The 18205-nt window shown below is 43.3% G+C and overlaps 1 protein-coding gene and 1 pseudogene across 1 annotated transcript; one reads left to right on the forward strand and one right to left on the reverse strand.

The window, feature by feature from the left end:
- Nucleotides 1–1813: 1813 nt before the first annotated feature.
- LOC119254157 (olfactory receptor 5A1-like) lies at nt 1814–2758 on the reverse strand (annotated as a pseudogene).
- Nucleotides 2759–12203: 9445 nt separating this feature from the next.
- Nucleotides 12204–13169, forward strand: LOC119254158 (olfactory receptor 5A2-like). The gene has a single exon (XM_037521282.1). The coding sequence runs from the start codon at nt 12204–12206 to the stop codon at nt 13167–13169; it is 966 nt and encodes a 321-aa protein (XP_037377179.1).
- The last annotated feature ends 5036 nt before the right edge of the window (nt 13170–18205 follow it).

Here is an 18205-nt window from a genome sequence, read left to right on the forward strand (position 1 = left end):
CATTTACTTGTGCATCTTACGGTTACCATGATGCAATATTGCTGTATTTGAGCTCAGTTTCTGTTGCTCACTTGAGATTTTATTGTCTTTCTGGTGGGGCTATTGAGGCTTCTGGTTCAGAGGATGTACATAAATGTTATATTTGAGGTGTGAAGCTGTACTCCCCCAAAACTTGGAGCACTGTAAGCCAATGGTGAGACAATAAAAATTTGAAAAAGCTTATATGTAGTGTAGGCACAGTGTGAGTGCACATTTAAAGGGGCATTTAAAGAATGGGGACTCTTGGGAATGGATGTGTTGTATGTCATGACTTCATGCTGACACATGCTAAATACAGAAATATAGAAAAAAATGAAGATATTAAAGTTCAAATGAAGGTTTTTTTAGAGGTGATGTGGGTTTAGTATTCCATCTGTGTGTCTATCTATCTATCTATCTATCTCTCTATCTCTCTATCTATCTATCTATCTATCTATCTATCTATCTATCTATCTATCTATCCATCCATCTATCATCTCTCTATCTACCCATCCATCATAGGAGGCTGAGAGCTCAGATCTAAGATAGAGATCTCTCCTCTCCTGTGGTTTATGACCATCCAGATATGAGGGAAATAGTTAATCAACTTACCTGAATGATGAAATCAATTAAAAATTTTTTTATGTGCATGTCCAACAGACCTGCTCTAATGGAAAAGTGAGTGTGTTGGAAGGGGAGGGGCCACTGCCTTTGAGAGTAAGTTTAGCAGAAACGACCATATGGGACAGTCCATTCTAGGCGCCCTCCCCTCCATGCAGGGGTGATGACTTGCACGTGATATCCAGGGATGAATCTCTCTGAGACAATGGAAAATAATACTCTGTATGGGGTAGTAGTGGCTAATCCGTTCAGATGGAGAAACAAGGGTTTTATAGGAGCAATTGATTCAGACAGAAGAGAGCTGGAGGGAAGTGTGTGGTGATCCAGGAGATGCTGACCATGAAATGCAGGGAGACTGAAGTGGTGAGTGACTGGTGTGGCCAAGATCAAGGGCAACACTAAGCAGGCAGTTCAGGTGACTGAGAGTAAGAGAAGTCCTGATTGGTACAAGGACCCCACATTCTGAAGGTCCTACACAGCTGAAAGAGAAATGGCTACAAAGGGCAGTGTCCTTCAGTTTTTATTTGGCAGATTAGTTAGTGGCCAGGGTGGGAGTCCAGCAGGGTTATCTTGGAGAAAGTGTTAAAGGAGTAGACATCAGTTTTCAGTAATTGACCTTGGCTCTACTTAGTGTATTGCTCTGGACCTGCCACATGCTAGTAATAGGGTTAGATGGCTGTTCAGCTTCAGGGCTGTTTGTTGTTGAAGGTGGAAGGCAGAGCAGGTAGCCTGGGATCTGAGTGGCCCGGTTCGGGATGGAGATCTGCCCTCACTTCCTGTGAGGCTGGGCAGGTCTAGCTAATCTTCTGGGACTCAATTCCTCGCCTGGGATACAGGGTGGGGCTGTATTACTGTGCAGCAATGAGTGTAACTAAATGCCTTGGTTCCCAGGACATACTAAGCACCAAGTGACAGGTGGTTGCTGTATTACCTGTGAGAATAGGACGTCCTGGGGACTTCTTTTTCCGAAAATATCTCTTCTTCCCCCCGACTATCCATGGTGTGGTCAGTAGACAGAGGGCCATGAAGAATGGGGAGAGGAATCTGGCAGGAGGATTCTCCATTTTCAAATATGCCCACTGGAGATCTCTCGTGCCTAAATCAGAGGTGGAGGTAGATGCTATGGGTCATTTGTGTCTCTGGGGGTTTGGAGAAGTAGGTTTCCCATCATGAGCTAGTAAGACACTTTCTTCTTCCCTAGTACTTTCCACAGGGCATCTATGATCTCTTTGTTCCTCAAACTGTAAATGAGGGGGTTCTGCATGGGAATCACCAGTGAGTAGAACACAGACACCACATTGTCCCTGCTCAGCGAGTAGCTGCAGCTGGGCCACAGGTACATGAAAAGTGCTGTCCCGAACAGCAGGGTCACCACCATCAGGTGTGAGGCGCACGTGTTGAAGGCCTTCTTCCGGCCTTCTACTGAGCGGATCTTCACGACGGCAGCCACGATGTAGCTGTGGGAGATCAGGAGGATGAGGAATGACATCCCTCCAACGGCCACCACCACCGGAAGTTCACCACATGACTGAGGAAGATGTCTGAGCAAGAGAGTGCCAGGACAGGTGGGAGGTCACAGAAGAAGTGGTTGATGACATTGGGTCTGCAAAAATGGAGTCGAAATATGGAGCAGGACTGGGTCAGGGCACTCAGGAAGCCACCCGCATATGCCCCAAGCACCAGGCGTGTACACAGGCCCATGGACATGATGGCTGTGTAGAGCAGGGGCCTGGAGATGGCTGCATAGTGGTCATATACCATGACCATCAGGAGGAAGCACTCAGTGAGGCCCATGCTCACAAAGAAAAAGAACCTGGCCGCACAGCCCAGGAAGGAGATGGTCTTCTGCTCCCGGACGAAGTCAGTGAGCATCTTGGGAGCCACTGAGGAAGAGTAGCAGATGTCAATGAAGGACAAGTTTCTGAGGAAGATGTACATGGCAAGTGCCGATGGGGGTCACCTCTGATCAGAAAAATGAGTGCCAGGTTAAGCCCACGGTCACGGGGTAGATGGCCAGGAAGGTCACAAAGAGGGGGACATGGAGTTCTAGATGGTCTGAAAATCCCAGGAGGATGAACATGGTCATGGAGGAGCTGTTCCCGGCCCCGGCTGGGGACATGCTTCTCCTGGATCACAAGGACAAGTGGCAGATTTGGGGTCATCACGGAATCTACTTGACAGGTTGGTCACCAAATAATCACAAAATGCACAAGAAGGAGGGCAGGGCACTGCAGAGACTGACTTAATGCTGATTCCTGCTCTCTCTTCCTCACAGATGGCAATCGTAGAGACTGTCTTAAATATTTGCTTTGAAACATCGCATGGGGTGGTTGATATGAGCTTTAACTTGGGATTCAGACTCTACCATCAGCAACTGTCTCCACCATGGAGTGGCTGTGTTCCTCTGGTGAGGTAGCTACCTGTTCCAGACTTCAATTGCTTAATCTTTAAAACAGTGACAGTACCCACTTCACATAGGTAAAGTGACACCTCGAAAGGCCCCAGAGAAAGGAATTATAAACACCGTTTTGTGTGTTCCAGATAAGCCACATCATACCTGAAATAACTTTTTATTTAACTTTATTCAAATGTCTATACTGGAGTAAAGGAACTAAATCCAAGAATATATTGTGAAATAATCACACATTTAGATTGTCTTTGATCCAGAGTATCAAGCCAGATGCATATAGGGATGCTAGTTGCCAAATAATAGATCTGTATCATCAATAATAAATTCAGCATCTATTATCTACTAATATATAATTATGTAATAATAAAACAATAATCCATCCATTATCTATTAATAACACATTTATACTATTTTTAAAAAGATTTATTTGTTTATTTATACAAGCACTGGGTACAGTCAGAAGCACAGGAGGGTGAGAGGATTCACCAGAGCCAGAGCGGGGAATAGAACAGGCACACTGACGATTGTCTCTTTTCAGTGTATTCTATCTACCTCTTACGTTATAGTGAGTCTCACAAATTCATTCTATGTTTGAAAATAGAAATTGTTATTTTACGCATTTCGAAGCAATATGTGAGAACAGTAATTTGAGCAATACACAACTGTGAAATATTCAAGCTAATAATCACGTCCCATTTCCAGTCAATGCAAAAAAATCTTGAAGCTGAAAATCACAACATTGCATCCTCTGAAATAACAGCTCTTAACATTTTGGTGGGTATTTGTATCTTAGCAAACATACCTCAGTAACTGACGACCATCTCAGAAATCATTCCAAGTCCGTAGCTTCACAGTTCGGGAAGCATCACGTTCCCCATTTACTATGAATTTTTAATGTCCAATTTAGAAGAGCCACTTCATTTTATTATCCCCAAATTTTCAATTTTTTTTATACCTGTTCCCAGCCAAGATCTCACAGACTTCTAAACTTTCTTCTCGGAACTTGCACAGAGAGATGCCCTTGGAATTCGGGGCCATGCTTCTCTTTTCAGCAGCTCCTGCCACAGATTCTTCATCACTAAACCGCACAAATTTACATAATGAGAGAATGGGAAGCCTCTTTCAGCCACTGCCACACGACTTCCTTGTGCAGCGTCTCAGGATACCTTACCCCGCTCCCACGCTGGTCAGTGTGACTTAAGCTTTATTCCATGCGGCCATGTGAAAGGTGTGTGGAATTCCAGGAACCAGGGGAGGATTCTTACCCACAGATAAAAGGAAGGAAAGAAAGGACAAAGTTTGGCTTCATCTGCTACATTGTAATTTCACCTGGAGAGACTGGGAGCTGAAACATACAAGTCTGCTTGCCCCCGTTTTGTGTGAGGTTGGCCATTGACTGAAGTAGAGGCTGAGTCTGCACAGAAAGCCCCAGGGTAATTGGGGTTCAGGGTAATTGGGGCTCAGGGAAATGGAAAAGGGGGCTATATAAAGTAAGTTATGGTTCTGGGTAGGCCTCAGGACAAGCCTGGTTCTGCTTCTTGCCAACCAGGGGGTATTAGACACCTCTTTAGGAGTTTGAAGTTCTCCTAAAAGGGGGATGGCAGTGACTATGTAACAGAGCCATGTGAGGATGGCTTAAGATCATGTGTGAATAGTTCAAGGGCCTTGTGGCAGGACATGAATTGGGAGTGTGATTGCTATAAACAGCAATTATTCCTTGAAGAATCTTACAGAATCAAGTCTTAGGTGGACACACTCCTCTGGTGGTAGGTTGAAGTTGCTTATCTATAGACAGGTACCACATACTATGTATCTTAACTATGTGCCACAGGTGTTTGTAAGAGTTTTGGGAGTGAGGTTGAGGAATGGAATGTTCTATAACATGAAATGGAAAGTATGTTAAGGACTGTATGGGGCACTTACATCTGAACTCTGACCTCTGCTCATGACAAGGTGCCTCTTCCCTTGAGAGAGAAAGGAAATCTTCACTCTTCAGCAAACTCAGGGAGGCTTGGTTTGGTCTGAGTCTGGAATCCTGCAACCCTGTGATATAGGTTGGTCAACACTCATCTTACAGAGCTGAATCCAGAGGAATTGAGAGGCTCAGTGTCCTCATTGGATTCATAGATATTTGTGACTAACCCCAGACTTCAAAGTTATGGTGAAGATAGAATAATAAGGCAAAGTGAAGTAGCTAGAAGAGTTCCTTACACACTCAGGAACTGGTGGACTTGATTTATGACTCAGCTCACTTTTCATCAAATATCTGCAAGAAAATGTTAAGTTTTATAACTAAATTTGCCTAGTCTGAGCTTAACAGATGTGGTTGGTGATGGGAGAGAAAAAAATGGAATAATGACAAAGATAATCTCAACCAAATTTGATTTGCTGTGGGTTGTCTGTGATCCACCATCTCTCCTGACCTAGGCTCTGTCCTTCACCCCACGATGCTTCCTCCTGTCATCTTTGAAGAAGCCTGGTGTCCACAAATCCTTGTTCTTGCATGTCTCTCTTTCATCTGAGTGCACAAATGACTGGGAACTGAAAGAAACCCTCTCAATGCAAGGTGAGAATTCAAGCAGTGTCAAGCCATGAGTCAGAAAAGAGAAGGAGGGTTTTAGAGGTGAAAGGTCCCTGACGTGTTTGGAAAGTCTGCTGTGGAAAGTCTGTCCTTCCAAAGAACTAATCGGACTACGCACTAGTAACTGAGGCTGTGTACAAGGGCAGAGCAATCCCTCCAGAAGTTTCACCCTTTTTTAATTCTCTTCCTAGTTGCCAGGGCTCAAACACGGTTCAGGAGGCCCATCAAAGGGATAGTAAGGAAGAAGACTGGAACTGAATTGGGGGAAAAACCAATAGAATTGAGCAGAGGAGAGCCACATAACCCCACAGTCATCTATGAACTTACGGCTCTAGAGTGCCCGATGAAGTGGACAGTAACATGGGCATGAAGACAGAAAGTGAGCGATGAAGGGCTGCACTCACCTGTCTGTCTGTCCTGGAGCTGTTATCTGTCTTGAATTCTGCTTTGGATGGAGTCTAATAGGCCTTGGTATCATGTCTAGTCACCGAAGTGCTCATGAGTTTCAAAAGCAAATTGGAGGTTGGTTGGGTCTTCAGTGATCAGAATATCAACTTGTTGCAAAAAAATGTGTGTTTGTGGACACAAAAATTGGAAGGAAATGATAAACAATGAAATCAGGGAGGCTGTAATTTCGACGGAGTTCTTCTTTGTCTGCTGATATCTACTATAGGGTTATTTTGAAAGCATTTCAGAGATGGGGGTGAATTTGAGGGAGATTCCTCTCTCTTCTTGGAGATGTTTCTTCACCTTGTGGGTCTTTTTTGAAAGACAAAGCAATGCTCTGAAGACAATGCTTATTAAACTCCATCAAAATGCCCAATATGTCCAATCCCCGAAGGCTAATCATGATCTTTTCTGGTGGAACGTGATGAGCAAACTCAACATAGCTTCGGAACACAGGGGTCAAGGTGAACAGCCATCCAGTGGTGAGAGTGGGTCTCTATAGCTCATTATGATATAATAAACACAATACAATATAATTAACATGATACAGTAAATGTAATATAATAGATACAACCTCTATATGGAAATATACATATATATATATATACACACACACACACACACACACACTGATTTTTACTCCTCAGAAACTCTAGCATGAAGTAACTTAAACGCATGGGAACACCATTATTGAGCACCTACTAGGTGCTAAGCCCTCTAGCTGCCTTACATATTTTAACTCCCTAAATCCTCCAAAACCCCCCTTTCAGAAGGGCAAACAGAAATTTGGAGGAGATAAACAAGTGCAGAATTTTGCTGCTACGAAGGGATCGATCTAATATTTGAATCAAGAAGGAGACACTAAGCCCTCCTGTGAGTGTGTTGTCCCTGCATTGATTTGGAACTCAGGCACACGGAACTGTGTGGATACGGTCAATAGCACCTTCAACCAGAAATTCATTTTCTTCCATAGAAACCTATGGAAGAGAGATGTTAGAAGGAGGGAGATGTTAGAAGATCTTAGAGATGTTAGAAGCCTTTCTCCTAAAGTTGTTCTTGGCGTCATCCAGCATGTCTGGTGTGTGGTTGTGAGCACGAGCCCCACCAAGTCTTTGCGAGGGAGGGACAAGGTCTCTGTCACCAGTACTTCCCCAACCATGGACTCATCACTGAGCTGGGGAAGGCTCTGCCTGAAGACTCTTAGGTCTCATTCTTCTGGGAGGTGGGAGGGGCGACTTGAACTCCCAGTGTCAGAGGCTGGTCCCACCCTTGGGTGGGACTGTGTTCCCTTTCTGAAAAGCCCCTTAGGGGGAGGACTGGTAAGGTCAGTCAACTTGATGGCACCTGATGTAGTTGTTCAAATGGATGGCCAATCAAAATTGATTAAAATATAAAATAATCTGATTTATTAAAACGGCACCACAGCTATGAAATCATGACTTACCTGTTCTTAGCCTTACTAAACATTTTTGTTTCATGGTGTCGTTCATCACTGACAATATACTCAGGAGTTGGCGCGTCTCCCAGGGCTGATTTCTTTGAGAGAATTAAACGCAGGATAGATACGAGTGCAGGTGGAGCACATCGACGGTGCTTAGGGCAAGTGAGTTTGAGGAGGATCTTCTTGCCACGCGTCCTCCTCAGGTGGATTTCATTCCCCCAAATCACCCCTTAAAACTGACCCTAGAACGCAGGCTCTCCACTAGGTGGCAGCAACAGTTCAGTGGCTGGGGGATCGTGTAGACCCGGGTGTCTGGGATGTGGGTGGATTGTTCAGTTATCTCAGTTGTGAGTCATCTTGCTGCTTAGGTTTCTGGAGGTCTTCTTCAGAGCTTTGTTTCAGAGTCAAATCTGCATTCAGGAGAGTTCGAGAGCCTGAATTCAGCTCCTAGGACACCTAACCTGCTTTGCTCTTGTACGTGTCTTTGAATGACTCCTGGAACCTCCAAATAACATTTCTATCATGTACCTTAGCTCCGTGACTACCGCCTGGTGACAGACTGAATGTCTACCAGGTTGAAGTTTTCACTCGTCAGGAGTTACGAAATACCAACTGAGACAATGCTGCAAACTCTAGTTGGAGAATCAATGTCATGTTTTATGCTAAGAACCTTTAGATTTTTTCCTGGACTTCACTTAGAAGCAATTAAAATAACCTCATTAAAAGAAGTATTCAAAAATGTTAAACAAACCTGAAAACTAATCCTATGTTAGGAGAAGCTGTCAACACACAAAGAGAAGCATAGCATAGCAGATGCGAACTTTTGAGTTGAATCTCACAGCAATGTCTTCCCAACATCTGTAATTTCTATGGTGTTTAATTGCTTTTATCTGCTGCTTGTTTTTATGCTTTTTGATGTTCACTTAAATTCTGCCTTAAATTCTTAAGTTTAATCCAATATGATATTTTGAAGTTCGGATTTGGAGAGTTTATGGCTATATCCCGGTGAATTTATTAAGACACCGTTACCTTCATTCTCAACTTTCATATAGACTAGGTTGACAGAGACTCTACCCTTTTGTATCCAACACAGACATTGTTCATTTATAATTGGCTCTTTATTTTATTTTTTTAAAAAGATTTATTTATTTATTTATACAAGCACTGGGTACAGTCAGAAACGTGGGAGGGTGAGAGAATTCACCAGAGCCAGAGTGGGGAACAGAACAGGCAGACTGATGAAACACAGTGCTGAGGGGAGCAGTGGGCATGGCATGAGAGGTCTGTTGTACCATGTGGGACCCTCGCCGGTGGCCGGGGATTGAACGGGCGCTGCAGAGGCTATGGGCAGCTTCGAGCTCAGCACTCAACTGCTGCGCCACCTGGGGAGGCCCTGGCTCTTTATTCTTGAGCATCTTAGTCCTGCTTTGTAAATAATTGTTATCACTCTAATCACAAGTCATGACAGGTGAAATCTATACCACCCTCTAGGGACAGCCTTTTCTCATTCCAAGGGAGGGTCAGTATTAGAGGGTTTACTTCTTAAGTTATACTAGATCCTTGTTAGTGTGAAAATTCTTATAGTTGATTGGATTTGACTCTCACAACCTCAGCTCTGCTGGATCAGTTTATCCCCAATCCTAACTCTCTTCTTTTACTGAAATAATGTTCCCTCACCCTGTTATGCTAACCTCTTCGCTCCCATAGCAACAATTCTACAGATTTCTAGAGTTTGTTATGGGTTTGGCTTTCTGATACTTTGTTTGTTTCTTGATATCCATATATGTGTCACCATTTTAAATTGTCTTTCTCCTTCTGACTTAATTCACTTAGCATAATTCTTTCCAGCTCCATCCACGTTGCTGCAAATGGCATGAGCTTTACTTTTTCAATTGCTGAGTAATATTCCATTCGTAATGCATTTTTTTAAAGTTTTTTTTTAAAGATTTATTTATTTATTTATTCAAGCACTGGGTACAGTCAGACACATGGGAGGGTGAGGGAATTCATCAGAGCCAGAGTGGGGGACAGAACAGGCGGACTGATGAAACACACTGCTGAGGGGAGCAGCAGGTGCAGAAGGAGATATCTGCGCGCAGGTAATGCATTTTTAAACACAAGATTTCAACACAAGATTTTTAGCACCAGATTTGTCAGATGACTCTCTCACAAATGGAAGATTGCCCACCTACTCCAAGGGGAGTCCTCCCGTACCCAGTGGTGAACGCCCAGGGGAGAACGAGACAAGGGACTGGGAATGACTTGGGCGGTGGGTGGCTGGCCTCTCTCCCCACACCCCAGGGAACAATCAGCCTGCAGAAAGGGTGGGCTCTAATGGCTGTTGGGCTTTTCACTTTGGACCCGGCTCAAGGGACCCACAGCAGCCCCATGCAAGACACGTGTGAGTCTTCCTACCCCCTGAAATAATGAATTCCCTCAGGCCATTTTTAAGAGTTGGTAACAAAGGAACAGGGATTCCAGAAGCAGATATTACAGAGGCCAAAGTGTAAAAAATTGAAGCAGGAACCTGGCATAAAGCAGCAGGAAATGCAGGAAAACTGATTGTAAACAGGATGGACAAACCAGCCAGTTTTGTTTCCTGTATTGTGTGGCCTCAGGACACTTTGCCTAAGTAAACCGGTAAGTCAAGCTCCTTCCTTCCACCTCATTCTCCAAAAAATGACAATGATAAATGTACAAACTATCCCACATTTTATCGTTAAAAGGGGCATAAAATCTCTATTTATTCCCAGGACTTTTGGGTGATTCAATGAGCTAATACACATCAAATCCTTAAAAAGCATATCTGGTACTCAAGGAATGCTAAATATGCATTTCTATTTTGTGTTATATATTATAATTGATTGCTCATTGTAATACTACTCAGCCAAAACTCTGCTAATCTCCCTCAATAAGCAGTGAAGAAAATTCATTCATTTGATGTGAATCATCAATTCTGATTTTCATCAAATTCCCATGGCTGCCGAGCAGGAGCCGGGCGACCCAGGAAGGGAAAGGTAGAATTAGAAGATCATGTGATGTTGGAGTAGGAGGATTTTTCTTAGTGAGTTTAGGATGCTGATTCCATTGTAGGTATAACTATGCAAAACAAAGAATCCAGGAAAGAATTGCCAGAGAAGGAATTAAAAATAAGATTTTATATGAAAGTACCCGCCTTGATCCTGAAAGAAAAGAAACCAACGGCAACAGCAGCAGCTGAGCAATCTCGGGCATAGAACACCCGAATACAACGGAATTCAGTGTGAAAAAAGCTGAGAGCAACTATTAAAAACCTACCTTTTATGTACCATAAAGACTTCAAGCAAGTAAAAAAAAAATCATTCATTTAACAAATATTTGCTGTGCCTTTGTCCTCGTCACTGTTGTGATAGTCTCAGTCTAGACAGTGAAGAGAACAGACAGAACTCTCTCTTGCTCTGTGTCGTTTACATTCTGGCAGTGAAAATTTTAGTACAAGAAACACCAAGCTCATCTTATTTCCCTTTTGGTAGGTTTAACACAGTGATGTCCCAGTGAAGGGTTGTCCCAGTTCTTGGTTTTTACTGTCCATGTCTCTGACAATTTTTGGAAACGCAAATCTAAGAGCCATATTTATTTATGTTAACAATTTCATTGAGATAGCCCTAACATATAGATGTTTGCCTCCATTTAAGTGATACAACCTGATGTTTCTATATGTAAATATATGTATATATGCACATATCATGTATACTTGTATACATGGATGTCATTTGTGGCAACAAATGATATGTAACACATATATTCCCTTATAGGCTTCCATGTGGTGAAAAGATCACGTAAATAAATATCCAATACTTCTTCATAGTTACCCTTTTGTATGTGTGGTGAGAAGATTTAAGATCCTCTTGGAAAACCACAGCACCGAAGTGCTGAGGATTGTCACCCGTTGTTCATTGTGTCTCCAGAACTGCTTCACCTCACACACTTAATCTATGTACACTTGACTAATACCTGTGTATTTCCCGACCTCAGCTCCTGGAAACAGCCATTCTACTCTCTGCTTCCATGAGTTTAACGCTTTTAAGTCCATATAAGACCACACAGCATGTGGTTGTCTGTGCGGGCGGTTTCACTTAGTAGGAAGCTCGCCAGGTTTGTCCATGTTGTCACAAATGCTCATGCTCCTTTTTTAATGGCAGAATCACAGTTCATTGTGTGTGTCTATATATTCTTTATTCTTCCATCTATTACTGGCCCAAGTTGTTTCCATGACTCTGTAATTGTGAATAATGCTGCAATGAGCTTGGGAGTGCAGACGTTTCTTCTAGACAGAGATTTCATTTCCGTGGATAAATGCGAAGATGTGGGATTACGGGTTTAGGTGGTAGTTCTGTTTTTAACTCCTTGTTTTCTGTAATGGTTATGCCAACTTAGCTGATTTTTTAAATGCATTTTATATAGTGACTGGTATAAAAACTTGTCTAAAATGAAATTATCTTCTAATAATTGAAAAGTACACATATAGCATGCATAATGTAGAAATTACCAGAGATTATTGTAGTCTGATAGCCATTGAGAAGACTGCTTAGCAGATGTCTGGGACTTTAACTTGTTTCTCCCTGTCATATGATCACTACTACAGTAACAAACAAAATCCAACTGATCACAGAATTGCTTCTGTCCTTCGTGCAGGATGCAGGCCTATGGCTGTGGGAAGAAATAACACAGTTGTGACAAAATTCATCCTCCTGGGATTTTCAGATCAGCCTCAAATAAAGATTCTTCTTTTTATGCTCTTTCTGGGCATCTACCTCCTGACCCTGGGCTGGAACCTGAGCCTCATCACCCTCATCAGGATGGATTCCCACTTGCACACGCCCATGTACTTCTTGCTTGGTAACCTCTCCTTCCTGGACATTTGCTACGTGTCCTCCACGACTCCCAAGATGCTCTCTGACATCATCACAGGGCAGAAAACCATTTCCTTTCTTGGCTGTGCCACCCAATATTTTTTCGTTTGTGGCATGGCACTGACTGAATGTTTCCTTTTGGCAGCCATGGCCTATGACCGCTATGCTGCCATCTGTAACCCATTGCTCTACACAGCCCTGGTGTCCCATACACTTTGTTTGAAGATGGTGGCTGGTGCCTACTTGGGTGGATTCTTTAGCTCTTTTATTGTAACCTACTCTGTCTATCACCATGATTTCTGTGGGCCCAACATGATCAACCACTTCTTCTGTGACCTCCCTCCAGTCCTGATTTTGTCCTGCTCTGATACCTTCATCAGCGAGGTGGTGAACTTCATCATGGTCGTCATCGTCGGAATAGCATCTGTCCTTGTGATCCTCATCTCTTATGGTTACATCGTTTCTGCTGTCCTGAAGATCAGCTCAGCTACAGGTAGGAGCAAGGCCTTCAGCACCTGTGCCTCTCACCTGACTGCCGTGACTCTCCTCTATGGTTCTGGCCTCTTCATGTACATGCGGCCTAGGTCCAGCTATTCCCTAAACAGGGACAAGGTGGTGTCCATAATCTATTCCTTGGTGATCCCTATGCTGAATCCCATCATCTACAGTTTTAGGAACAAGGAGATTAAAAGCGCCATGAGGAAAGCTGTGGCAAAGGCTCACGTTCTTTCTCACGGGCACTCACTTTTCTGTCACTGAGCAGAGTCAGTTGTGAAGATTTTCAAGTTGTTTTGGACTGGTTGACCTACGCAGTGATGGGTGTTGAGCAGGCTTTCTCGACCTTCCCCTTTCGATTCCCCTAATCAATTAATGTACTGACTACTGGGAAACAGTTTGACCATAATTAATTTCTGGAATGAGTAGCATTGTATTACTTGGGATCTTAAATGCTCAGTGTAGCAGAAATCTTCACCACCATAAAGACTGAAGAACTTGGGACATCGAAATAGAGTTTGAGTCCATAAGTGCTAAACACGGGGAAAATGTTAGTCCAGCATTCAGCATGGTGATTCTTCAGGTAGGGCAGGAATGAGAGTATAGTCACCCAGGAAAGGTGTTCTTTTTCTAAACAGAGTTGATTTCTTTTCTAAGTTTGGCAAATGCTTCCCTTCACAGGCAGACACACTCTCCTATGTGAGATTCATGGCCGTGTTGATTTACAGAGGTAGAGTCCAACTATTTAGTTATATTAAGGCAGGACAGAGATGAAAAACTTCTGGTTAGGGTCATTTAAGTCCGTAGCTTCACAGTTCGGGAAGCATCACGTTCCCCATTTACTATGAATTTTTAATGTCCAATTTAGAAGAGCCACTTCATTTTATTATACCCAAATTTTCATTTTTTTTTATACCTGTTCCCAGCCAAGATCTCACGGACTTCTAAACTTTCTTCTTGGAACTTGCACAGAGAGATGCCCTTGGAATTCGGGGCCACACTTCTCTTTTCAGCAGCTCCTACCACAGATTCTTCATCACTAAACCGCACAAATTTACATAATGAGAGAATGGGAAGCCTCTTTCAGCCACTGCCACACGACTTCCTTGTGCAGCGTCCCAGGATACCTTCCCCCGCTCCCACGCCGTTCAGTGTGACTTAAGCTTTATTCCATGCAGCCATGGGAAAGGTGTGTGGAATTCCAGGAACCAGGGGAGGCTTCTTACCCACAGATGAAGGAAGGAAAGAAAGGACAAAGTTTGGCTTCATCTGCTACATTGTAATGTCACCTGGAGAGACTGGGAGCTGAAACATACAAGTCTGCTTGCCCCCGTTTTGTGTGAGGTTGGCCATTGACTGAAGAAGAGGCTGAGTCTGGATAGAAAGCCCCAGGGTAATTGGGGTTCAGGGTAATTGGGGCTCAGGGAAATGGACAAGGGGGGCTAGATAAAGTGAGTTATGGTTCTGGGTAGGCCTCAGGACAAGCCTGGTTCTGCTTCTTGCCAACCAGGGGGTATTAGACACCTCTTTAGGAGTTTGAAGTTCTCCTAAAAGGAGAATGGCAGTGACTATTTAACAGAGCCATTTGAGGATTGCTTAAGATCATGTGTGAAAAGTTCAAGGGCCTTGTGGCAGGACATGAATTGGGAGTGTGATTGCTATAAACAGCAATTATTCCTTGAAGAATCTTGCAGAATCAAGTCTTAGGTGGACATACTCCTCTGGTGGTAGGTTGAAGTTGCTTCTCTATAGACAGTTACCACATACTATGTATCTTAACCATGTGCCACAGGTGTTTGTAAGAGTTTTGGGAGTGAGGTTGAGGAATGGAATGTTCTAGAACATTAAATGGAAAGTATCTTAAGGACTGTATGGGGCACTTACATCTGAACTCTGACCTCTGCTCATAACGAGTTGCCTCTTTTCTTGAGAGAGAAAGGAAATCTTCACTCTTCATCAAACTCAGGGAGGCTGGGTTTGGTCTGAGTCTGGAATCCTGCAACCCTGTGATATAGGTTGGTCAACACCCATCTTACAGAGCTGAAGCCAGAAGAATTGAGAGGCTCAGTGGCCTCATTGGATTCATAGATATTTGTGACTAACTCTAGACTTCAAAGTTATGGTGAAGATAGAATAATAAGGCAAAGTGAAGTAGCTAGAAGAGTTCCTTACACACTCAGGAACTGGTGGACTTGATTTATGACTCAGCTCACTTTTCATCAAATATCTGCAAGAAAATGTTAAGTTTTATAACTAAATTTACCTAGTCTGAACTTAACAGATGTGGTCGGTGATGGGAGAGAAAAAAATGGAATAACAACAAAGAGAATCTCAACCAAACTGGATTTGCTGTGGGTTTTCTGTGATCCACCATCCCTCCTGACCTAGGCTCTGTCCTTCACCCCACGATGCTTCCTCCTGTCATCTTTGAAGAAGCCTGGTGTCCACAAATCCTTGTTCTTGCATGTCTCTCTTTCATCTGAGTGCACATGACTGGGAACTGAAAGAAACCCTCTCAATGCAAGGTGAGAATTCAAGCAGTGTCAAGCCATGAGTCAGAAAAGAGAAGGAGGGTTTTAGAGGTGAAAGGTCCCTGAAGTGTTTGGAAAGTCTGCTGTGGAAAGTCTGTCCTTCCAAAGTACTAATCGGACTACGCACTAGTAACTGAGGCTGTGTTCAAGGGCAGAGCAATCCCTCCAGAAGTTTCACCCTTTTTTACTTCTCTTCCTGGTTGCCAGGGCTCAAACACAGTTCAGGAGGCCCATCAAAGGGACAGTAAGGAAAAAGACTGGAACCTAATTGGGGGAAAAACCAATAGAATTGAATAGAGAAGAGCCATATAACTCCACAGACATCTATGAACTTGGGGCTCTAGAGTGCCCAGTGAAGTGGACAGTAACATGGGCATGAAGACAAAAAGTGAGCGATGAACTGCAGCACTCACCCTCTCCACCTCGTCTGTCTGTCGTGTAGCTGTTATCTGTCTTGAATTCTGCTTTGGATGGAGTCTAATAGGCCTTGGTATCACGTCTAGTCACCGAAGTGCTCATGAGTTTCAAAAGCAAATTGGAGGTTGGTTGGGTCTTCAGAGATCAGAATATCAACTTGTTGCAAAAAATGTGTGTTTGTGGACACAAAAATTGGAAGGAAATGATACACAATGAAATCAGGGAGACTGTAATTTCGATGGAGTTCTTCTTTGTCTGCTGATATCTGCTATAGGGTTATTTTGAAAGCATTTCAGAGATGGGGGTGAATTTGAGGGAGATTCCTCTCTCTTCTTGGAGATGTTTCTTCACCTTGTGGGTCTTTTTTGAAAGACAAAGCAATGCTCTGAAGACAATGCTTATTAATCTCCATCAAAATGCCCAATATGTCCAATCCCCGAAGGCTAATCATGATCTTTTCTGGTGGAACGTGATGAGCAAACTCAACATAGCTTCGGAACACACGGGTCAAGGTGAACAGCCATCCAGCGGTGAGAGTGGGTCTCTATAGCTCATTATGATATAATAAACACAATACAATATAATTAACATGATACAGTAAATATAATATAATAGATATAACCTCTATATGGAAATATACATATATATATATATATATATACACACACACACTGATTTTTACTCCTCAGAAACTCTAGCATGAAGTAACTTAAACGCATGGGAACACCATTATTGAGCACCTACTAGGTGCTAAGCCCTCTAGCTGCCTTACATATTTTAAGTCACCAAATCCTCCAAAACCCCCCTTTCAGAAGGGCAAACAGAAATTTGGAGGAGCTAAACAAGTGCAGAATTTTGCAGCTAGGAAGGGATCGATGTAATATTTGAATCAAGAAGGAGACACTAAGCCCTCCTGTGAGTGTGTTGTCCCTGCATTGATTTGGAACCCAGGCTCACGGAACTGTGTGGATATGATCAATAGCACCTTCAACCAGAAATTCATTTTCTTCCATAGAAACCTATGGAATAGAGATGGTAGAAGGAGGGAGATGTTAGAAGATCTTAGAGATGTTAGAAGCCTTTCTCCTAAAGTTGTTCTTGGTGTCATCCAGCATGTCTGGTGTGTGGTTGTGAGCACGAGCCCCACCGAGTCTTTGCGAGGGAGGGACAAGGTCTCTGTCACCAGTACTTCCCCAACGATGGACTCATCACGGAGCTGGGGAAGGCTCTGCCTGAAGACTCTTAGGTCTCATTCTTCTGGGAATTGGGAGGGGCGACTTGAACTCCCAGTGTCAGAGGCTGGTCCCACCCTTGGGTGGGACTGTGTTCCCTTTCTGAAAAGCCCCTTAGGGGGAGGACTGCTAAGGTCAGTCAACTTGATGGCACCTGATGTAGTTGTGCAAATGGATGGCCAATCAAAATTGATTAAAATATAAAATAATCTGATTTATTAAAACGGCACCACAGCTATAAAATCATGACTTACCTGTTCTTAGCCTTACTAAACATTTTTGTTTCATGGTGTCGTTCATCACTGACAGTATACTCAGGAGTTGGCGTGTCTCCCGGGGCTGGTTTCTTTGAGAGAATTAAACGCGGGATAGATACGAGTGCAGGTGGAGCACATCGACGGTGCTTAGGGCAAGTGAGTTTGAGGAGGATCTTCTTGCCAGGAGTCCTCCTCAGGTGGATTTCATTCCCCCAAAACACCCCTTAAAACTGACCCTAGAACGCAGGCTGTCCACTAGGTGGCAGCAACAGTTCAGTGGCTGGGGGATAGTGTAGACCCGGGTGTCTGGGATGTGGGTGGATTGTTCAGTTATCTCAGTTGTGAGTCATCTTGCTGCGTGGGTTTCTGGTGGTCTTCTTCAGAGCTTTGTTCAGAGTCAAATCTGCATTCAGGAGAGTTCGAGAACCTGAATTCAGCTCCTAGGAAACCTAACCTGCTTTGCTCTTGTACGTGTCTTTGAATGACTCCTGGAACCTCCAAATAACATTTCTATCATGTACCTTAGCTCCGTGTCTACCGCCTGCTGTCAGACTGAATGTCTACCAGGTTGAAATTTTCACTCGTCAGGAGTCATGAAATACCAACTGAGACAATGCTGCAAACTCTAGTTGGAGAATCAATGTCATGTTTTATGCTAAGAACCTTTAGATTTTTTCCTGGACTTCACTTAGAAGCAATTAAAATAACCTCATTAAAAGAAGTATTCAAAAATGTTAAACAAACCTGAAAACTAATCCTATGTTAGGAGAAGCTGTCAACACACAAAGAGAAGCATAGCATAGTAGACCCTAACTTTTGAGTTGAATCTCAAGCAATGTCTTCCCAATATCTGTAATTTCTAT

This window comes from Talpa occidentalis, unplaced genomic scaffold (genome assembly GCF_014898055.3).
Source record: "Talpa occidentalis isolate TD23 unplaced genomic scaffold, MPIMG_talOcc4v2.1 talOcc4.3, whole genome shotgun sequence".
Classification (NCBI taxonomy): domain Eukaryota; kingdom Metazoa; phylum Chordata; class Mammalia; order Eulipotyphla; family Talpidae; genus Talpa; species Talpa occidentalis.